Below are 24,501 nucleotides of genomic sequence, written 5' to 3' on the forward strand. Positions count from 1 at the left end.
GAAATACTAACAAACAAAAGGGTTAAGTGCAGAGGGGCCAAGGACAGCATTTATTTCCATATAATAGTTTTACTCTCCCAATTACTTCTTTTAATGTTCAAGCCACTTCTTTGATGGCACTGAGGAAATGTCACGGGCAAGTGCTTAAGAGTCCATGAAATTTGGATACTCTTTGCTAATAAAGAGCAGAGCAAGAAGGCACTAATAAACAGAAGAATTTCAAAATCTTCTTAAATGTGTAAATAAAACTTCCTCTTAGATCTATCTCTGGGAGGTGACTTCATATTATGTTCTTTAAGAGAAGACCTAACTTCACTCTTAACTACAGCAGAGTAACAATTACTCTTCAGATAACTGCCTTAAGAGGGACTTAAGAGTCCTTGCAGTGTTGCAAGGACTGCTGTTGGCACACATTTTTTAGTAGTAGTTGTTTTCTTGTAGCCTTTGGTGACAACAAAAGGAAGGGATTTAGAACACCCACTTTAACTTTGCAACACCAAAAAACAGAGCTTAAATTTGCACATTAATTTCAGTGACTAAAGTATGTGCCAAAGTACCATAATGAATCTAGTCCAGGCCTCCATATGGGACACACAGTAATGAGTTTATCAAGGGCATTTCTTCCATGCTACTTTGACAGTTTTCCTGTTTTCATTTCAGAATACTTAATGAAGCTTCTATCTTTCTACTTAAAGTGAGAAAAATCCAATCAATAACAGTAAAATGAGCCCCATATTACACATAGACTACACGTTCTAAGAAGTATTTCTCATCTCTGTTCTAGAGATCACTTCTGAATTCTGCATCTATTTATGCTCCAGAGTTTCAGTAGGCATCACTGAACAGAACCCTATGTATCTGGATAAAATACCAAACAGAAGAAGATTCATGTAGTTTTCATAAATTATGACAACACACAACTTCAAGGGCCTGTGAGAGTGTCTGTGTATGTCTGTGCATCAAATAATTGGATGGTACCCAGTAATCATAGAATGGCTTAGGTTGGAGGGAACCTTAAAGATCATCTAGATCTAACCTCCCTGCCCCCACCAGATCAGGCTGCCCAGAATTCCATCCAGCCTGGTCTTGAGTACCTCCAGAAATAGGGCATCCACAACTTCTTTGGCCAGCACATCACCTGAGTAAAAAATTATTCTAAGAGATTCTGCTAGTTCTCTATCAGTTCTACCTCCTTCCTACCAGTTTTTAAAACACTAAGACAAACAACAAATTGTCCTTCAGATCACAGGAGATAGATGTGTGGCACAAAGGGAAAAAAACATGAGATGCAAGGAAGGCCTTGTGAGAAGGAACAGCACAGAGTATCCCTTTCTGGGCGGAAGAAAACCCATCATTAAAGAGTATCTGAGATGTTAATATTGAATATAGAATTTAAAATTGTTGGCAGAAGGAATAGTGCTCACTGCAAGAAATCTGCCTATGGCAGAACAGATTGAGCCATTTGTATGTAACAGTCAGTGTCTGTCAAATCAAAGCCTCTCCCTTGCTGTAACTCTAATGTCTGATTTATTCAGTCCCACCTCTTCTGAATACCCAGTACTCAACTTACTTATTGGCCCTGCACCTCCATCTAGGACAACCCATACAGAGGCTGTGTCTGACAGAGTTGCATGTCAGTGGGGATACTGCAGATTACAGTTCTGGAGGTGGAGGCTGTCATCTCTTCATGCATTGATTCTGAGTAATAATAACATTTCCAGTGATAGTTTGAGACCCAGGTAAACATTTATCTCCTAGGTTTTGTTCAGATACTGTCTACACAAAGAACTCATATTGTTCTTCAGCTGTTAGCAAGATTATCCACTGTTCCCAGTAACATATTGTTATACGTTGAATTCATTGTTGGGCAAGTGCATAAAGGAGAAAAGTTTCATTTGTTTTTTTAAAATGCATTAGTGAAAGTGAAGTGTACATGTAAACTGAAGGTCAGACTATGAATCTCACAGGAACTTCCTTTTTTTTTCAAGTAGTTTTCACTGGTAAATTCACATGCAAATGCACCAGAACCTGATACCTACTCATGATTTTGTAACTAAAGCAATGAATCTCTTTTTTTAAAGTAGTACTTTTCAAAAAACAAATTCTAGGTAGTTTCAAACCCAGTGCTTATCTTACTGAAGAACATAGGGGTTTGAGCAAGAATATGTCAGCCTAACAAAAAAGTTCTTAGAGGAATTAAGTTATTTACCTGTCCTTATCCTTGATCTCCATTGTCTGTTCTCTTTTGATATCTTCTCAATAGAAACATGAAGCAGATTCTGGATTTATAAATTAGAAAATGATTTTTCAGTCTTCTTTTCTTGGTGGCTTATCACCTCCTCTTCACTGGACATCAGAAAGCCCTAACTCAGTTTTATCCCTAACTTAGTTTTCACTCCATCCCTTCATTCCAAAAGACTGCTTTATGTCTCACTATCTGCTACTTCTCCAGTTTTCTTCTAAAACTCAGTGTTAATTGTTCACAGACCTTGCCTTTCTCATAATCAGGAACAGACTTAAGCAAGGTTTTGCTTAGTTTTTCTTATCTGAATTCAAGATGATGCTTTTGTGCGATTGATTTCTAATAATTTTTCTGGAGAAGGGGTGGAAGTGTCACAGCTGCTCTTTCTGCTTTTTCTTCCTTTCTTCTGGAAACAGACAAAGTTGGAAGATTATTTGTGAAGGCCAAAATCTTGACTTGTCTTCTTCACACCTGCTAGAAGCCACTTCTTAACATCAGCTCAGCAGTTCTGGAAGAACAGACACAAGAGAAAAGAGGTGGACCATTAGTACAACAGAGAACTCAACTGAAAAGTATGGAGAGTCATTTCCTCTGAGGGCATAGCATTAAGTGAGTCATGTTACTAATTATAAGCTGCCTTCTGCATTACAGTGCTCGTAAGCACGTGGAGAGCTGAAAAAAACCAATGAGGTTTTCTGCTTTTCTTCCAATACAATATAAGTGCAGTCAACACAATAACTAACATATGTAGCTGCGAGTACACAGAATAACTATGAAATTTTTCAGTTTCTTCCTTGCATTGGTTTCTACTAAAAAAGACTCTAGAATATATTATAGCTTTGACATAAGATTATTCCATTGAAAAAAAGAGCAGGCTGGGCAGAACAATAATGGGGAAGGAGTTTACCCTTCTACTCAAATGGCGTGCAACTAAAGGAAGAGATTAACTACCTTGCAATGAATTTCCATAGGGAGAATTCAGAGTCCTCCCATCTAACCCCCCCTTCCCACATATATAGGTCAACATTCACCCTATGCTGCCCATACTGTCAGGAGCTATTTCCTTCAAGCTGACACAAAATTTTTGTAGCAACAGGAGAGTTTATAAGTGAGGCAAAGCATGTGCTGTCAGATGGCGGAAAACATTTCATTCAATACATGTACAAAGTTATTGCCAAAGGAAAGTATGTGTGAGAGAGTTGGGAGAAAGACATTGGCATTCCATTAATGTTCAGCATCTGTGCAAATGTAAACCTTCTCTGAGCCTCTGACAGTATTTGCAAGTCTTTATATAATGTGAAGTTGTGTATAACCCTCTTCAAACAATAATGCAGAGAGCCATTCTTTCCTGACCCAGAAAGGGAAACAACAGGATAAACTGCAAAAGGTAAATTAGTTTATCGTGTAAGTATGATGTTGAAGTACATATGGTGTAGAAAAAAGGAGGGTAGAATTTGTGAGTTGAGGGTTTTTTTCCAATATTTAGAAATTTCTCTCTTCGTGTGTTGTGATGCTCAGCTGAACATGAGCCGACTGTGCCCAGGTAGCCATGAGGGCCCATAGCATCCTGGCCTGCATTAGAAATAGTGTGGCCAGCAGGAGCAGGAAGGTGATCATCCCCCTCTACTCAGCTCTGGTGAGGCTGCACTTCGAGTATTGTGTTCAGTTTTGGGCCCCTCACTACAAGAAAGACATTGAGGCCCTGGAACGTGTCCAGAGAAGGGCAACGAAACTGGTGAGGGGTCTGGAGCACAAGTCTTATGAGGAGCAGCTGAGGGAGCTGGGATAGTTTAGTCTGGAAAAGAGGAGGCTCAGGGGAGACCTCATTGCACTCTACAACTTCCTGAAGGGAGGTTGTGATGAGTTTGGCCTCTTCTCCCAGACAACAAACAGGACCTGAGGAAATGGCCACAAGTTGTACCAGAGGAGGTTTAGATTAGACATAAGGAGAAACTTTTTCTCTCAGAGAGTGGTCAGGCACTGGAATGGCTGCCCAGGGAGGTGGTGGAGCTGCTGTCCCTGGCAGTGTTCAAGAGGTGTCTGGATGAGGATCTATGAACTATGGCTTAGTGCTTGTGGTAGCAAGGGTAGTGGGAGAATGGTTGGACTAGATGATCTCGTAGGTCCTTTCCAACCTTGTGATTCTATGATTCTATGAAATCCAGCCTCATTTCCACAGGTATGAAGGACTCCCTCTGGAATGAATGAAACCAGTGCATCTCTGCTGATTAATGAGTTGTCAATAGCAGGAGAGCACAAAGAAAAAACATTTTGGTTACAGTGGAGACCAAGGGGATTCTGGCATTCTGGTGCAGCAATTGCTGGAAGGCCAGCTTATACTATTTCCACTAAAAAAAATTAGTAAAATCATACATAAAAAGCATTAGAAGTTGTTTGAACAACTTCAACTCTCTTGGGGAAGGAAAAGGAAAAAATAGATTTATAGTAGAGAGCTAATTATGATTTAAGAGGCAGCCTCTCCATAATTAGTGACTGACACATTTTCTCAGACAGTATTCTATTTTGAGATTTGGCCTTTCAAAGATTGTCCTTTATTATGTTGCTGTGGAGAAGCTTTTTAACTCATTGTGATTTTGTGCATGATTTTGCACATACCAAACTGTGCGTGACCTGCATGCTGATGAGACTCTAGCTAAATCTCTTATCACAATGTCAGTAATTGCCATGAGTATTTATCATAGGACACTGAGAATCCCTTTGTTTCAAAGAGTACATACGTGACTTGCTGTTGACATGTTACTTGTACTGACACATCCTTAGAAAAATAAAAAATCCTTGTAGGATATTTGATGGTGATACCTTGGATAGGTCTAAAAGTACTCAGAGGAAGCTTAGGCTTAATTAATTAGCAGTAGATTAAGCTAAATAATCATGTGAACTGACATCTCTACCTTGGCAAATCATTCTGATAGTCCTTGAAGGAACTTGGCCTTGGCTGCATGGATGTGACTACTTGGTATTATCAGTTTTGCTACCAGATCATGTTACAATCCTAGAAAGATTCTGACAAAGTCATCTCCATGTTGTCTCACATGGTAGGAAAGAGAGACAAATTGGCTGTCTGACACCAGGCACCTAAAGATCCTGGCACACTGACTTCCTGACCTTATTCTTCACTGCCTAAGGTTGCCATGCAGGCTACCTTGTAACTTCACACCATACTCATCCCTCCTGTCTTTCATTTAATTCATTAGTATAAGCATAACCATGCCCCTCTCCTAGAAAAAAGATACTGTTACAAACATTGCCTACATCAGTTTTCTATGATGGAATTTATTGGCTTTTCAAAGGAAACAACTTCTACTGAAGAATTCTGTCTTTATTTGAATTTTGGTGAGGGGAAGATGTTTAGTAATCAATCTGTAAAAACAACCTTCAGTTTTGTGGATGCCTGTGATTAGTTGTAGATTAGAAGACATAGGTAAAGGTCCTAGCATGCTGCTATTCAAATGCTTAATTCTGCCTGCAGCATAACAGACACAAAGAGTCCACGTGTAAAGGAAGTGCAAGAAAAACACTTTTTTTTTTTTAATTAGAATATTTCATTCTCCTCCAAAAATGCTTCGCTAGTGAAGTGTAAATTGAATGAAAAATGTACAACTCAATCATATCTCAGGAACGTGAAATCCAGCTTGATTCTACCAGGGATGGTTTTAACAGCAAATACAGGGAGATAGGCACTGTTACACATACTAAGAACTCACACTCCTGTGTATTAAACTCATGAGCATAAAAAGCATCACTTTAAAAGGAAAAAAAAGCAAATATATCTGGCAAAAGTGAAGGCTCATAAATCAGTGCTAGCAGAGGCAAAACCAAGATTTCCTGAGGTCCAATCTCCAATCTCAAGCGTTATGAGGTCATCTCAGAGCTAATTTGTAATCTCTCACATGCCACTGTGAATACAGAATGGCTCCACTGTTTCACTAAATTTCTGCCTTTTCCTGGATTTATTAGGCAAGAGCATATGACAGATTTAATTCTCACAGTTTTAATCCTTCTCTATGCAGTAGGGCTGAATGAGCCCAGATCCCTAGCTGCAGCACAGGTGCACAAAATGGGCTGGCAGTTCTTTGTGCAGCTACTCAATTTCCACACTGTGTCATAAATGTGAACTTTAATGTGAAGTTCAGAACCCTCACTGTTGCATACTGTGGACAGAGTAAGGTAAACATGCGGAACAGCCTACAGAATTTCATATAGAATTAAGCCTTTATGAAAGCTGAAATATGTAACTGTTCAGAAAATTGGAGTTCAGAAAATTTGAACTCCAGTGTTTCACTCATAAAGCGCTAAAGACAACCTGAAATAGATTATTATAGAGCTTGCATTCCTGAGAAAGCAGATAAGACTTGAAGAAAAAAAAAACAAAAGACCATCCAAAAATCTGAGAAAACAGGCATGTCTTAAATACAAATTGTTCCTGTCTATGCATAGTATAATAGCTGGGTTTGAAATGCATTTCTATCAATGGTTAAACTAAATTCAAGGCTACTACACAACTGCAAGTATGACACAAATATACTAAGTTGCTCCTCAAAAATAGCTGTCCTTTAGAAATTTGAGACAGACCTGATACAGTGTAATATGATAGTATATCATCAAACTAGAAATGCTAGAAGTAGAATAGATGTGCCCTTAATATGTTTATTGTCTGACAGCTTTGGTGTAGCCAATTAACTGAAATGTGCAGTCCAAACCATCAGTAGATATAAATCAGTGCCATCACACAAGTATACGTTTCTGCATTCATATTGCTGTACACAATGTGGTCATTCATTCTTTCATTATCACATATAATTTTAAGATAAGTGTAAACGAAAAGCATTCCAAAATGCCAATACTTTAGTACTAGTGATGGCATCAACACCATAGATGCTGGTATTATATTATTAATGCTAATTAATTATTAATGCCTCTAGTTGGAGGCCTCTAATTAGTGGTGTTTCCTAGGGGTGTCGGTGCTGGGTCTGGTCTTGTTCAACAACTTCATCAATGACCTGAATAAAGGAATAGAGTCCACCCTCCATAAGTTTGCAGATGATACAAAGCTGGGAGGAGTGGCTGACACACCAGAAGGCTGTGCTGCCATTCAACAGGACCTGGGCAGACCGAGGAGATGAGCAGGGAGAAACCTGATGAGGTTTAACAACAGCAAACATAGAGTCTTGCACCCAGGGAGGGAAAACTGCATGCATCGGTATAGGTTAGGGGATGGCCTGCTGGAGAGGAACTCTTCAGGGAAGGAACTGGATGTTCTGGTGGACAACAGGTTGGCCATGAGCCAGCACTGCGCCCTTGTGGCCAAGGCAGCTAATGGGATCTTGGGTTACATTAAAAAGAACATGGCCAACAGGTCTAGGGAGGTGATCTTCTCCCATTGTTCTGCCCTGATGAGGCCACATTTAGAATTCTTTGTCCAATTCTGGGCTCCTCATCTGAAAAAAAACAGGGATCTCCTAGCAGGAATCCAGCAGAGGGCTACAAAGATGGTAAAGGGCCTGGAGCATCTCCTTTATGAGGAAAGACTGAGTAACCTGGGTCTGTTCAGCCTGGGGAAAAGAAAACTGAGAGGTGATATGATACATGCTTCTAAATATCTAATTGGTGGTAGGACGCAAATGAACGAGGCCAGGCTCTTGGCAGTGTGTAGTAATAGGACAAGGAGAAAAGGCCTAAAACTTGAACATAGGAAGTTCTGTACTAACATGCAGAAGAACTTATTTACAGTAAGGGTGACAGAGCACTGCAAAAGGCTGCCCAGAGAAGTTGTGGAGTCTCCTTCTGTGGAGATACTCAAGACCTGTCTGGATGCCTACCAGAGCAACCTATTGTAGGGAACCTGCTTTAGCAGTGTGGCTGGTCTTGATAATCTCTCGAGGTCTTTTCCAAGCCCTGCAATTCTGTGATTCTGTGATTCTAATGATACTATCAAGAATAAAAATGCTGCACTGTTATCAAGAATAAAAATGCTGCACTGTTATCAAGAATAAAAATGCTGCACTGTTATCAAGAATAAAAATGCTGCACTGTTGTTGATTTTTATGGAGACAACAGATTACGTATCTAGAACGTGATGTTTTTAGATCCAAATATTCTTGTTTGTGCCTATCCCCTGCAAGGCTACACAAGCAACAGAGAGCAGCAATTATCTGTCTTAGATCCCGTAGTGTACTAAATGGGACTATGGGACCTGCAACCCTATAACCATAGTTTAGTGGTATAGCAGGAATCCAATCTAAACCTCCTCTGGCACAACTTGAGACCATTTCTTCCAATCAAGTAGGACTTCTTTCAGTGTTATGCCAAAAATTTATAAAGATAAACCACAGAGAGCAGAGGACCACGTTTGTCTAGGATAATTGTTACAGACAGCAGGCTTTTTCCAAAGAGCCTATGTTTGAGGAGCAGCTTAAATAACATTGTGGCAATGATCTGTGAGTCCATGAATTCAGTCAATGATCCAGACTGTTTCTGAAAGTTGTCAGGCCCCATCTCCCTACATCTTCCAAGGAGTGTATTTGTAATGCATTAAATCAAGCACATATAGCAAGCCAGACTACAATACAGAAAGTTCTGTATTGATGTCTATCTAAACAAGTACATCAAGAACTGTTTGCAAAAAGGAAGTGATCACCAGGATAAATGATTTAAGTTATGCAGTTTTCTCATAGATTGAAACCAAAACATTTTAGTTCAACGCTCACATTTCCTTGGTGATTTCTTGAGAAGTTCAGAAAAGCATGACTTATGAATCTTGGAATCAATTGCAGCTGGTTTAGACTTCAGTATTACATTTTAATAGAAAATAAAAGCTGCACTATATTTGTGAAAACTTCTTTGCTACTGAAAGAAAGACAGCAGCCTCCAGCAGCAGACAGTGAACTTGGGCAATGATCTCTAGAGGAAAATTTGGGTGCATCTATAACTCATACTGGAAAACAGTTCAGAGTGACCTGATCAGACAAAGAAGCTGCTAAGTCCAAAACCAGATGGATCAGAGCACAAGAACCCAGCAGTGCAGCTGCTGCAGCAAGCAGAGCTGATAGCCGCATGTTCTCACTGTGAAGCTGGTACCTCCACACAGCTCAATACCACACAATTACTTCAGGCTGTCATAACCATTACTCCGAACCATGGAGTACAGAAAATGTGTTTCAAGGGCCAGAAAAAAAATCTGCAATACATATTCTCAAGAACAATAAGAATTTCATTGAAATTAAATATATATATACATTCTGTGCTAATTTCATCTGTTTCTTCTCAAAAGGCACGAGGGAAATGCAATCCTCAACAAGTAAGTGTGCTTAACATATGAATTGTAATACTTCATTTACAGGAGAGGTGACTCAGGAAGTATGATTGCATACATCAATATCCAAAGCTCTAGATATGGCTCGTAATAATTTGACCAACTTGCAGTCAGATTCTGTGGTATTCAAAGAATCTCACAGTAACTGTCTGGGACTGTGTGCTGAACTATGTGTAAAGAATCCCTTAACTGAGTTCTGATGAAGTGATCATACCCAAAGTGGATGTTTCAAAGTGACTATTGAGCAACACATAACAGCTGGAGAAAAAACTACTTGGCCAAAAATAGGCCAGGCATTTAAAAGCTCATCAGAACTGCAGCTCTCCAGAAACCCGAAGGTGTGAGGATCTTTCCTCTGAACTGAACACAGGAGGACAAGAAGGAGAACTAGCCCTGGTGAGAGTTAGTTTTCAACCATTTGATGAGTTTTCCAGTGAAACAGGAAACTGAGACTGTCTGTAAACCACAATGCAGAAATTAGAAGAGCTCTGCATTAGCAAACAAACACATGAACAATGGAGTTATTAAGCAGAGGAAAAAAAAAATAGCATAAATGGATTATGGCTTGACTGTACAACTTGATGCCATTTAGAGATACCCAGCTTAATCAGTAAGTTCTGCTTGCTGTAAAGCAGGATGCATTTAGCCTCATAGCTTTGCTGGGCTAAAAGCAGCAATGCAATTTCTGGTACCTGAGCTTGTCTGCACCACTGACTGCAGCAACACATTGATCTGTGCAGGTTTGTTCATACAAGAGTTCGTGAAATACCTGGCAATGAGTTATTTCTCATGAGGCCCTGGTGAGAAACCACATTAAGGACAGGACAGGAACAAAGCTTTAGTACAGAAAATATAATTCAGAATAAATACACCAGCTGCAATACACGATCAGAAGTGGTCAGTCAAGTGTCGCGATAACATGGTTCTCCAAAGCAGAGTATATCCTCAGGGATTTCCTTCCGTTTGTCTTTATTTTAACTATGGTTTTTTTGGATTAGTAAAATCATTCCTTTAGCTACATGAACTATATTTCACAAGCACTTTTCTTAAGGAGTAACCCAGAAAACTCAGCACCAAGTGTTAGTCTCACCTCGACTCTTGTTTTGCAACATTACTCCTAGCTGAAATACAAGGGAAAGCAGATATCCTCTGTGGTCACATAAAGGCACTTTATTGTGTTGTACACAATGCATTTACAACAAATGCATTAAGTCTGTTGGTGCCTCTGACATGCATTCTGCAGATACTGGTTTAGAATGTTGCTTTTATATTATTGTTTGCTTTGGTTGTTCACAAATAATTAAGTTGTCTATATTCAAATGTCTAAAGCAGGAAAAAAAACAATCAAATTTCAAACATTCAGTGTATGCAAGGAAAGATATCCCCTCACAGTTTTAAAAATAAATCTGATTTTATCTTCAAGTACAAGCAGTAGCTATACTCAAATCCTCCTAAAATGAATTCATGCCTGACCTCAGTGTTGCCATTTCCTGAACACCATGTAACCTCAACTATCAATACAAGCTGGCCTTGCTATCTTCTCTGGCTGAGCATCTTTCTTTTTGTTCACCCTACAACACAGCAGCCCAGGAAGGAAGGTATCAGCCTGCTTTTGGTACGGTTTCAGAGTCTTTTTCATAATTATTACAATGGTTACAACGAAAATTGGAAAGATTGGCTTGCCACAGTTGTTTGAAAGCCATGAGAAGAACAGCTATTTCAAGTGGTGAATGCATTTATTTCTTTCATTAAATAAGCATTCCTTACTATATGGAAGTTTTCTGTTCTGTTACAGGTACTTGGTTTCAGGGACAATCAGTAATTATGAAACACTGATCTGTAGCATGTATGTATCAATGTGATCTATTTACTGTATGAATATGTTTTGCAGCATCTTCTTCTTAAGGTTTGAAATAGATTGAAATTGTCAGACCTACAATTCAGCTCTGATTCATCATGTCAGGAAGTATGTAGCAGTTCTGAGCTACAGACCATGTACAGTGTACCACCTCACTGAATGATGCATCTTCTACCTTGCAAGAGCTTCCAAATGACTTCTGGGCCCAATTTGAGATATAGTCTTTCTACTTAGAAAGCCTCACGCACAACCAGTAACACAGGTAACATAATAGAGATATGTAGCATTCCCATCTCATGTTAGAGTTCAGTGTTGGGACCAAGATGACATGGCTAGTAGAAAAAAAAAAAAAAGAGCTGTAAAAAAAATTGCCATAACTACAGTAGGAGTTGAAGTTAACCCCCTCTACTTGGAAGAAACCAAATCACCTCCATCTAAGAACTCTGGAACACAAAATTGCCATTTTAGTAGGAAATATTTTTAACAAATCAAACTGATGTTACCACTTAATGACCGGAAGATGTGATTTGGGAAACTGCACATCCTTTGTGCAACATCAATAGTGTGCAAAGCTTTTGAAAGGAAATAATAATTAAAAACATGGAAACAAACACAAAGTGAGTTAAAGTACAAAAATCATGCAAAGTCTACCTCACATATTCCATTCAAAAGTTATTTAGCAGAGAAAGGAATCTGCATAAATCTCACCTTCTGAAGTTTAGAAACATCAAATACTTTGAAAACTATTCATTAAGCAGGAAAAGATTGAAATATTACAAGAATGGTAGATACAGAACCAGCTGCATGGTGGGTGGCAGCAAGAAACTAATGACACTTCCCAAAGACATAACTGATACCACAAGGACAGCTAAAGGGATCAAAATCCTACCCTTTAAGCACAGACTGAAAGAAACTGTCCTCTTCAGCCAAGCAGAACGATAGAGAAGATAGCACAGAAAAGTTAAGATTATTTTTTTAAAATCTAATAGATGGATGAGCATAGGAAGTGGAGAAGAGCTATTTAAAATATTAGAGGACATGGGTATAAAAATACATAAGTTTAAATTTCCCCAGAATAACGAATGAATCAAAAAAGCAGTGAGGTTCCCAGGCAGGCCTCCAAGAGTAGAAATGAGTAGAGTAATGGCTTTGGAGACTGATCAGCTTTTATCCAAAGACAGATCTCACAGCCTGTGACATCAGAGCACTGCTCCGTTCCTGGAGACCTTTTCCAATCCAGCAGTGCACAGCCAAGCACTGGAAATCACTTGGGACATCCAAGCTGACAGCATCTAAATTTGAATATCTGGAAACTGGCATTCAGGAAAGCGTGAAGAAAAGCTCTCAACTTTGAAATTTACATCTGCTCTCTTTTCCAGTGGTAACTGAGTTCATTTACCTGTGGGTCACTGAAAACATACCTAATTTATCCATCAGGATTGGATAAAATGAAATAATCTTCCATTTGCAGTTTGGGAATGCCTTAGTGGTGGCAACAAAGTTTTATTTTAGAAGAGAGCTCACTCATGCATCTCAGATTTACCAGCGTGTGAGTATAAAGCAAAAATGGATGCACTTTTTTTGCATTAAGTCAAAAACATTTTAGTGTAGTCTAAAACAGAAGATCGCTCACACAGCAGTGTGTAATATGATGATCTGGCTTTTAGAGAATGATGATAAGAACAAATTGCAGGCTCAGTACATTATCTAGCAACCTAATATAGATAAGTTTGTCCAGTCAGCTGGCAGGGAATTCCAATGTTGATGTTGATTTTGTTGTGTTTGCCTGCGCCCAGACATAGCACAGGACTGCCTGATTTTGCTCAGGAAGCAAAATATTTTGTAATAGGTATTTGCTTGTTATAGTTGCATAAAATTATCAAAACTAAGATAAAGATACTTCTCCTGGAACTGTTAGAAGGAATCAAGTAATCAGCAGCACTCTGCAAACACATAAAACCCATCTAAATGAACAGGCCTTGGCTACAAAATGAGGACCTTTATTTTAGACCAGACTGGTCCTGACCTACAGAAAGTATATATAAACTACACTGATAACCAGTGCTGCTTGTGGAAACAAGGGAGAAGCCCTCTTCAGTGCCATCCTCCCTCTCTGAAGTGCTCTGGAGTCTGGCTGCCTCACAGACAAAACCATCAAGGCCAAGCACATAGCATGAGATTTACCGTAACATATACCTAATGCTTGACCAGAACAAGTAGGTAGTACTTGGTATTTAGACATTTAGGTGTTACAGCACTAGAGTAAAATGTTCCCTGGCCTTCTTAAACTGTAGAGACTTATTTGTTGTCTCAGAAAATTCCTAGAACAGTCATTCACAATTCCCTGATAACGAGAGCCACAATACCTAGTACCTAATCTAGAAACATTCCAGAAACAAGTACAATACTTGCTACAAGTTACAGACTTGCCAGAACACCTGAATGGCTAAAAGACCAATACTTAATACTTTATTACCTAAATAGAATTCTCTAGGATATTTTTGACAGAACAGTAATGCAGAAAGGGAAGGAGAAAATGAAGCCATCTAAAATTTCCTACCCATTAGCACCAGTCGGTAGGGACATATGGCCATGCTGCACAGTGTGGTTTCAAGCACAAACTGTAGAGTCCATCATCATCCTCCTCCTCCTCTGACTCATTAGTATGTAGCACCCTTCAAATTTTTTGTGGGAGAAAATACTGAGAGATTCAACTGAAAAAACATAACATGGGAACGTTACAGAATGTTATTATTAGCCAATTGTAGAGGAATGTCAGCCTCATAGGGTTGGAGAACAACATGCATTAGAGTGGCAAAGGCTTTGAAGGTAAGGACAAGCTTAAAAGAAAAGTGTAGAGTAGGGCAACCTTACTGTTGTGGAAAATCAGTAAAATCGTGCACAACAGCTTCTGTGTCAGTACCAGCAGGGAAAGACAAAGGCATAGAAAAAGATAGTATTACCTTTCAGATCCAAGACAGACAAAATTTTCTGCAAAAAGGTGAAGTCAGAAGCAGCAATAAGGCAAGGCAAAAGACTTGGGAAAAGTTCTCATCCCATTCATAAAAAGACATTTATATTTTCTGAAATGTGCATAGCCTTTAGACCACCTGGACAATGTTTTTCTTTCCATCTTGGAAATATATACAGCACATACTGACTGTGTCTACACCATTACAGCTCTGTACCCCAAAAGCAGGACTTAGTCCATTCTCTAGACGGTGCTTATTTACTCATGTGTGTTCAAATTAGGACCATGCCAGATCTGGGCCACAGACCAAGTGTGCAACCCTGGTCCCAGGTCTCTTCTCTGCCCCATGTGGCAATCCTGTGGTCTTGAAAAGTTTGGGGGAGGGCACTTTTTGGGTGAAAAAGGTCTGAAATAATGACAGTGAAGTTGTACAAAAAATCCTACTTTTGTAGCATAAAGTTACTCTCACAGACTTAACGCTGTGTATCTCCACAACTCCTGTCAAGGAGAAAGACAAATCACTAAGAAAATACAGGGTATGGCTTGCAGGTGATATTACTTCCACAGAACAATTCCACATTACAGGCCAGAAAATGTTTCTGCAGAGTAAAAAGAGTTTCTTCAGCAATGGACTCAGTAGTGAGAGAAACACCAAGACCTTGGAGGTCTTCTCCAACCATGATGATTCCAAGACACTCTGACTCTAAGTGCTGCTCATCCACCTGACACAATCTTTTTTAGACCAACTGATGCATCCCCCTGAAGAATTGTTGCAAGGCTGAATTTTATTTTCAGTTACTGATATTAATCAAAAGTAAACACTTGCTGCCTTCTCTCCTGGTCCTCCAAGCTGATTCCTAAATAAAAGCAGCAGAAAGAGGCTCTTAAGATCACGACATACTTACAGAAGTGTGGACAGAGTTTGACAGACATCTGTGCTATTTGCCAGCCAAAACTGAAGACAAATGGCATGGCATTTTCTGTCTATGACTAGTACGCTTTTAAGGAGATAATTGTCTATATGAATGTCTCCTCTGTAAGCAGGAGGGTTCATCTCTAAACTGAGACACACTATGCTGAAAATTTACGTCTGGGAATGCCAAATGTTGCAGAAGCAAGGAGATTAACACACAGGCTTGGCTGGATTCAGGATGTCTAGATGGTGAGGAGAAAATTTTTTCAAAGCTGAAAATAGTTAACTCCTTTGCAGATGCTGCAAATCAGTATGAAAGCATGGAAATATAGCACGTTTAGCAGCTGTCATTCATGACAACAACTGTTGTTTAAAAATATTCTTAGGACAGCTCTGCCAAGATTTGATATGCACAAGATTTGACATCTCTTCCATTACTCCTATTACTTCACAGCACGCCCAGTTAGATATTTAATTTTCTAAGCAGTCATTTCAGTGCAGTTTTTCCTAATTAAAAATGTTAGGAAGGTGAAAGACAGAAATGAACATGGATCTTTTAGCATATGAAACAGAAATAGCACTATTCACAAACAACTATATTAAGCTACAGGGGTATCATAAAGAAGCATCCATGAGTGTTTGCAGAGTGGTTTGAACTACTTGATTAAGCAGCACCCTATTAGTGAAAATTATGATTAATGAGAAGCTTATAACAACAAAGCTTCTCTGCAAGTACTGCAGGAGAAAGGAAGAAGGAAACGAGAAGTGTATTTCAGATTGGAGTTGTTAAATTAATAATTAAGGAATGAAGATCCACTAAAAGGGTTTCTGGAAGATTTGTGTATTCTAAATTTTAGAATGACCAAAAAGAACATGAACTTTGTTCTATTATTTCCATACGTTTTTGCTGTTGTTGTTGTTGTTGTTTTTATACTTCAAGATCCTACTGTTATCCCTCTTAAACAAGGCAGCATTTTACAACATGGTATGAGAGATAACATATTAAGACATAAGGTGGCAAGCAGGAGCCCCCAAGATCAATACTTTCAGTCACATCAGAGCAATTCCATTATTTCCCATATAAAGCAGGCAGCTGCCCTTTACATCCAACTATAACACTCATGCATTAGAGAAAGAGGAGTTGTGGTCATTCTCATTTATTATTTATAACACAGAGCACGTACAACTTGGCTGACATCATCCGTGTCACAGCTCATGAGAAACTGAAATAAATCACTTTCTGTGGCTTTTAGGAAAGTTGAAAAAGCCCTTTCAGGCCTAATAATCCATTTTTCTGCAGTAGAGTGCTGTAACATATACAGCCAAATAGTTTATTGCATATAATTGTTTATGTCCCAAGCTGATGACTTGACTGTTGTTTGGAGGAAGTCCCTATGTGTACATACATATACATATACTTTAAATATAATTTAAAGAGACGTGTTTAACACTGACAGATGTAGACAGAGCAAACTGAAAATCACTTTAAGTTCTTCAGCTCTGAAGTCTACTTTGCTCTAGTGGATCAGCACTGTTGTCGTACAGGATTGCTGGGCTAACAAAAGCCTGTACAGGAGACAGGTTTCCAGTGCCAGACTAACATAATGAACATAACAAGGTCAAAATTACTTGTCAGTGCCTGGAAAGGGTCTGCATCACTCTACAGTGCAAAGATCACCCTACAGCACGCAGCCTGTTCTGTCTCTTGTCAATGAACAGATCTTGCCAGAGACTACAGCTCAACATGTTTGCGCTGGTCCCAGTTCAGGCATGAGCTTGACTGCACCACCGAGCACAAAGGAGACAACTAAGGGCTTGGGCAGGTTCCTCTTCCCTGCCTTTCTTATTTTGCAGCCCAGGTATGGTCAGTGCTTCAAATCCACCCTCAGGGAGTAGGAGAAATGTGAGATGCTGTTTGGGAACTGAGGCAGGACAGGGATAATGCTGCTACAGAAAAACTAATGACAGAGATCATGCAGCAGTCGGCCTGAGAGGGAGAAAAAGAATTATATGAAGGAGAAATTTGAAAAGGAAAGGAAAGATTCAGATAGGGCAGTTTATGGGGGAAGTGCAGGTGATATAAGAAAGGATTGAAAGCACAAGGCTGCAATCCTCCTCCTGTCCCATGAGGTTTCCAGACATCTCCTGACATTTGCAACTTTTTCATAGTATGATTTTATGCAACAAGACTCAGTGACAGCTGGTGCCTGCTTGTAAAGCATACCAAACCACTCTGAACCTGCTGTCATGTTTTGGAGGATCTCAGCTTACATTGGTTAAAACACAAATGTGATTTTTATGTTAACGCTACAAAGCTTCAGTGTGTACCATATATAATTAGCAAATAGGCAGCCAGGTATATTAGTCTGTCCTAAAATAATTATGTGACATGAAAGCTACTTCAATATAAGCTTTAACTAAAACTGGCAATTTAAATACTAACATTAATATTTCCTTCTTTGTGGAAGCCCAGATGTAAAGCTCAGGTCTTAGCTATTTTCTGCCAACTATCTCATTACAGATAGGTGAGATATCGCCTAAGGAGATATGGCCTAAAACTGGAACACAGAAGTTCCATACTAACATGCAGAACTTCTTTACAGTAAGGGTGATGGAGCAGTGGAACAGGCTGCCCAGAAAGGTTTTGGAGACTCCTTCTATGGAGACATTCAAGACCATCTGAACCTGTGTGACTTACTGTAGGGAAGCTGTTTTAGCAGGGGTTGGACTCGATGATCTCCTGAGGTCCCTTCCAAGCCCTGCAATTCTGTGATTCTGTGTTATGCAACTACATATAATCTCTGTAAGGAAAAAATAGCTGAACCTTACATCTAAGGGGAGCTTATGCATATTCATGCCCTCCTGAGAAGTCACCAGAGAAGCTAACAGCTGTTCCACTCTGTCCTGAGTATAATCATCGCTCATCTGATTTGGTTTTGTCTGGGTGGAGAATATTTCTACAGGTAAGTTTAAGGAAAACAGTTAAACCTCATTTATTTCTGGACCAACTTAACAGCTGTAGGGGTTTTTGTACATGAATACATTTAGGTCTTCATAGATAGACTGAAATCTTCCTTACACAGCTCTGTTGTGCTTCCATCACAACAACATACTGGCTAAAAATTCCAAAGAATGACTGTTGAAATGGCCAAAAATGCTAATAAATTAGACCACTTCGTTTAAAGATTTAGTTCAAGACTGCCAAAAAGCACGTATACCCATTAATTACACACTGATGAGAAAAGCTGGAATATTAAGAACAGAAAAAAAGATGCTGCAACAAATTAATGTGCAACTTGTATTTCTTAGTTGAGGCAGAAGTAATTGCTGGACTGCATAAATATCAAAAATTATTGCTGAACTATTTAATACTTATTTCTACAAAGATTAAGTCTTTCAGAAGATCAAATACTTGGAAATGTGACATGCATGCTTTCCTGTGCATTTCCATTTCTATGCATTATCCTAAGAGATTAAACAAAATGGGCAGCTAGACACTCACTGTTTAAATTATGCAAGAAAATGCTCTTTTGGATTACAAAAACATACGGTTCCATATATTTTAGTGTGAAATGTAATGCAGTATTTTTGAAGCCCCAGTCACTGTGAGCACAATGACCTCTGGCTCATTTTAGGTATGTGGTCTGTCAGTTTTCTGAGAAGCTTCCACTGACTTTACAGGGAGCCTCAGGCAAGCACGATCTTGGGCATCTGAGGTCCTTCGTTTTATTTTTGTATGAATCTTGGCCTGTTGCCCTCAAGTCCATAAAGATTCATGTCTGAGAATCAGGAAAACAATTAAGTAAAAGGTTCAGAGAAAGAAATGCTTTTCCAGTTGGCCCCAAAAATGCCAAATCCACCCCAGCGTAATTCTGTTGAAAACAATGGAAGTACACAGGAGCTGAACTTTTCCCACTGCCTTCACACAGCAGTAAGCAGCCTATAAAACAATTCTATCTAATTAAATTATGTCATGGTCCTGCACGTTTTCTGTGGGAACAGAAATTCTCTACATGGGATTGGCTTTTTGTATTCTGTTTGTATTCATACAACCCTCCCATTACAAAGCAAACGATTGCTCTCTTAATCTTTGAAAATTCTGTTTCTAACCAGAGATTCTGCATAGTGTTGGTGACAATCCTTGCATAGAAGAGAAAGAGACAAGAGCAAACACTGGCAGTGCCACAGCCTCAGTATTCACATTCCCTTCTAGGCACCCCTTTAGATAATGATGTTTTGATGTAAGCTAATTAAGGGCTAAACTGGGCCTCTTATAATTCAGGTTTGGATAGCAAGCAATAAAAATTTGCTTTGCAAATGAACTGTCACAGAGCTGTGATACCTCTGAGAACACAAAGTGAGGACAATGCCAAGAGCGACGATGAGAAAAGATCCCTGTGGGTTTCTCAGTGTATGGGTGGCATGTCCCCAGCTTGACAGGGTCAGAAGAGAGTATTCACTTGCCAGCATCAGCAGCTCTGCTAGCTCCCAGAAGAGATGCACAGAAGATGATTACTTCTTGCATCACCTATTCACCCTCCCTGAGAGGCCAGCAGGGCAGCTCAGCACAGCCCCCCTGCTGCCACCTCCCTGATGCCGGAGTGAGAACTCCCTGGGGATCCTGCAGCAGCTGGTGACTACCAACGTACAGCTGCAGAGGCCATCAAAAAGATGGAAATCTTTGCTTCAGAACAAATTAGCATAGCCTTACATGTACTTAGGTAGATTAAAGCAGAATCAATATTCTTACAAAGAGTGAAGAAATTTCTTGTGACTTAGTTTTTCACTCTGCTGCAGAGATAATTTTAGCTGTAATTAAAATAATAATAATAATAATAATAGTAATAACAACAACAACGATGCCTGGTTACCAATTTCCTCAGAAACACAGTGCAATAAACTTGCTGACAGTTTTTGCTTTCTGAATTTGGTTTTAAAGCTGGCACTAAAGCCAAATCTAAAGCTTGATTTAGATCCTCGGAGCAGATGGAGAACAAAAGGCATCAAATCATCTGCCAGAATACAAAACACTGCATTTCCATAAGAACAAATGTTTACATTTAAAAATGTATACATCTACCTCAGCTAGAAAGAGAACAAAAGGCAGGAAAATGTTCGTTCCTGTGAGTAATAAATCATACTTGGCGCACTCTCAGAGCTATGTTAGGATCCAGCCTCCCAAAGGCAGCACGCAAAGCCCTTGGAATTTCATATGCTTTCCACAACTGCATACATAAGGAAAATTAAGAACAGGGCAATTGGTGTGAAGTAAGGTTGCATAAGGAATAGTTGTTGGATTTTTAAAAATTAGGTCAGCCACTGTAGCATGAAATAACGTACCGTGCTCCCCTGTGCCTGAAGGCAGCCCTGAGCTCCAAAGGCCGGCGCAGAAGCAGGGTGGTACTGCAGCACTGCATGGCTGCAGCGGGGAGCCCAAGTGAGCCATCCAGAATAGAGAACATGTTCCTATGCAGAGCCCTGTGTTTCACCCACCCTGCCAAGGCACTGCAGCTCGTGAGTCACCCGAAAACCATCGAGATGCAGGCAGTGCTGCTATTTGGCTCGGTACACTATTATGTGAGTGCTAAAAACAACACAGTATCTGTAAAATACCTCCCAAAGCATTGGGATGCCTGTAAAACATCTCCCACAAACAAATACAGAGACTGCTGGATGTGAGATTGAGCTGGTACTTACAGCATCGGCCGGGACTAAGCTCTGTGTTTAACTATTCCTTCATAAACTGCTTCCACATGCTTGTCTGCTCATTGTGCCATTTCTTCCACTGGTTGCTTGTGTTTGACAGCATCTGGACAGCAAAATGATCCTTCTTCCTCCTCTCTTGCAAAATCAGCAAGCTGTGGAGAGATGCGTGACCACTGCTGCAGCCTCTGTGTATGGGAGCAGCCCAATGCAGCACAGCTCTGGCTCCCCCTTCCCAGCCCGGGTTTTTCTTTTCTTTTTTTTTTTTTTTTAAAGAGATATGATCCAACCTCCTGTTTCAGCAGCACAATGCAAACTGCAGGCGTGGGGTGGTTGACTAACGCAGGACAATGCTGAGACAGAAGGCCAACCACATTTTGAAGAGATAACACTCGAGGCATACCTCGTAATTGAAGCAAATACTTCCTGTAACAGATCTGACTTGAGGTTTTGTTCTCTTTTGTCCCATTCTAATCTACTTTCTGCCATTTTGCTGCTCAATTTCTCCACTTTCTGCTTTTTTTATTTTTCAGTTTATGTGGTAGAAATACCACATTCTCTATTGATTTCATGTTTGATCTATCCTGCTGTGTTAGAGAATGTTTATACTTATAATGGTCACGATTTGTCCTTCTGAAAACCTCTTGTATGTGGAGCAATTTTAGGAAATACCATAGCTATTCTGCTTCGGACTCCCTCATTCAACAGAAGTGTGCAATGCTTGTGCTCTTCAGGACTCCCCAATTTGGTTTCTTCAGTGTTCATTACATCAAGATTCAGAAGTCTGTGTACTACCAGCAGCATCCTGAGTTTGCTCTCTCTTTCTCAAGTTGGGGCATTTTGAATCATTTACACATTTTAAAGCTTAGCTCCTTACGTATTTCGCATTCTTATTCCTATTCAATTCATAAAGCAGACCTCAGAAGCATCTGAGATCTCAGACACAAGCTTGAATGGAAATGAAGTTTGTACTATTTATGGCATTTCTAAGGTTTTTTATTCTCTCACTTGCCAGTCACCCATGTTAAGGTATCAGATTGTCCTCCAAAGGAAACAAAGAGAACTCTGAGAGCTATCCTAATCTTGCCAGCCCTGCTGTTTGGAGTTTCACGTATCAGTGCAGAGTGCCATCCACGCCCATGGTCCAGCAACTCACTGCCACAAACAGTCTCTCCATTTACTCCAACAAACTGCCAGAAATTTATCTCCATTTCCATTTAAAATATTATACTAATGTAGCACATCACAAAGGTTTCAGGACTCACCAAGAGTATGAAATTGGGGATTTCTAGGGAGCTGGTACTCTAACTCCCTCTGCAGTCCTTGGCCGCATCAAGATAAACCAGAACTCATTTGTCTTCTGGGTAATATCTGCAAAGGTGCAGAAAACAACCACTGAGAGGACAAAAACAACAGTATTGCAGCTTTGTACAGGCAGAGGGCTCCTCCTTAAAGAACTCTTGGACTTTACTATGACTCTGCTGCTTTTGCTTAAAAAAGACCTGTTTTCCTGCCAAGAAGCTGAGGCTGACTTTTATCACGTTGAAGGTTAAAGTAATGCTGCAAACATTAAGGAGTGTCTGCAGTGTTTTATTAAAGGATAGCAGTCTCTTAAGGAACAGAAACCTGTTCCTTAATGTTTTGTGTAAAAGTATGACCAATAGGAAGCAAAATTATGTGTGTTATCATTAGGCATGCAGTTTACGTACAAGCAGCTTATCAGGCAAGCATCTTCATAGATACAGCAATGTGTATGAAGGTCAAGAGGTGCTGAGCATACGTAAACACAAAAATTGGCCTTACACTGTTGCTTTTTGTCTCACAGAAACGAGGAAAAACATATTTTCCTTGTGATCACATCTGAGCTGTACCAAAGTTCGCCCTGACCACTGTATGAAATCCTCTCAGAGTTCAAGTAAACAAAAGGGCATTGTAACCAGGCAGACCGGACTGTTTGGCCATGAAAACATGCCATGCCAGCCTCCAAAGCATTACGCTGCTGGATAAGCTCCTGCAGCACAGTGATCTCACCCAGCTGTCATCTCGATCCTAAGTTTAGCTGCTCAGGGCCTTGCCTCTGTTGTGATGGTATGCTGGGCATACGGCCTGGCTACAAGCAGGGCACACACCTAGGCCACAGCCATTCAGGTCAGTGATGGCATCAGCCACATAGGGCAGTGGGGTGGCATCATAGGCATCATTGCATCGGTGTTAGACCCCATAAGGAAAAAGAGTCCTTGTGGAGCTGGGAACTGAGCCAAGGAAAGCATGATGGTGAGAGGAGGCAATGGGGGGAAAAGACATTGAGAAGAGAACGTTTAGAAAACACTTTCTCACAGATTGCTTAAATCCTTTTTGAATCACATTCCTCCTTTAAAAGTCACTTTCTACAGAAGAAAAAAAAAAAAAAAACAATTAAAAATCAAGATCTGAGAACTGTTATTCTTATCAGGAATCTTCCTACAGAGGAGCATGAACCTTCTGTTGGCAGCCTTCTGTCTAGAAGCTGGGGCTGGAGAAGCAGCTGGGCTTCCTGGTGGGAAGCAGGTGGAGGTTGAATTTCCTCTCCAGGGACATTTTGAAACAAAGGCAACAATAGACATTTAATTGATGAATTCACCATCCCAGCTGTGAAAATCATAATCAGATTAGAAGGCTCACTGATGCCACTTCATCTGGCATAACTTTGGACATCGATGGAGTGCAGGCAGTTGCTCACAGGGACTGCCCACACTGCTAATGGCTCACAAAAGTACCCAGCCAGGACCATTCTTCTCTGCTTCTCACATTTCATTTTCCTCCTCCCTAAATGACTTAGGGAGAGGTGGATTTCCAAACCACATGTCCATGCTCAGCCCCTGTGCCACTGTGAAGCCCTCCATGCTGAGCACAGAGTTTCATTAACCACACAGAGCCCAGGCACCTGAGATAAGCTGAAATCCTCCTCAAATCACAATGTGTTTAACTTATGTGATAGACTCAGTTCAGCTGTTACAAGGTAGCTGTAACTTCTTTGACTTTATGGAAGATCTCAGAAGAGGTTCCTAGCTGTTACAAGAAATATGATGCAAAATTCAATATCCTAACCACATTCCTCAAATTCATAAACTATTCGATTAAGATTTTCTGGCATTGAAAGATCATACTTCTCAGCTGTCACAGGAGAACTAACTGGCAATTTCTTCTTAATCAGTCTTCCCAGTGCCATGCGTTACCAGACTAAAGTAAAGTTGGATAAGAATGTGGCTTGGCTTTTAAACCTTCCTGCTAATTCCATCTGCCAGTGATGTGCACTGTGCAGAAGCGAAGAAGTTGTTGAAGCAAATAAGTGTTTAAGAGATAACTGATGAGAGATGTGTAATGATAAACGTGATGTTCTGAATTAATTTCTGAAAGAATTGTGAAAAAAAGAGGTTTTCTAACATATTTACCTGTGTGACTTGCTGTGGGAAATCTGCTTTAGCTGGGAGGTTGGACTTGA

General features: G+C 40.0%; 1 protein-coding gene across 4 annotated transcripts in view; it reads right to left on the reverse strand.

Annotated features, from left to right (window-relative positions):
• SACS (sacsin molecular chaperone) overlaps window positions 1-21,243 on the reverse strand; it is a 54,534-nt gene extending 33,291 nt beyond the window's left edge. For 2 of the 4 annotated variants that reach the window (XM_042866467.1, XM_042866463.1), the window contains exons 1-2: window positions 21,015-21,243; window positions 2,210-2,750 (exon numbers count right to left, since the gene is read on the reverse strand). In XM_042866467.1, the coding sequence (XP_042722401.1) occupies window positions 2,210-2,232 (23 nt within the window). In that variant the 5' untranslated portion in view covers window positions 2,233-2,750; window positions 21,015-21,243. Of the gene's footprint in view, window positions 1-2,209; window positions 2,751-13,993; window positions 14,096-14,396; window positions 14,425-21,014 lie in introns of those variants that run through there. The other 2 variants (XM_042866464.1, XM_042866465.1) reach the window with 2 other exon arrangements.
• Window positions 21,244-24,501: the final 3,258 nt, after the last annotated feature.

The sequence above is a fragment of the Lagopus leucura genome, unplaced genomic scaffold, assembly GCF_019238085.1.
Source record: "Lagopus leucura isolate 7727_CA_CO unplaced genomic scaffold, USGS_WTPT01 Super-Scaffold_100001, whole genome shotgun sequence".
Classification (NCBI taxonomy): domain Eukaryota; kingdom Metazoa; phylum Chordata; class Aves; order Galliformes; family Phasianidae; genus Lagopus; species Lagopus leucura.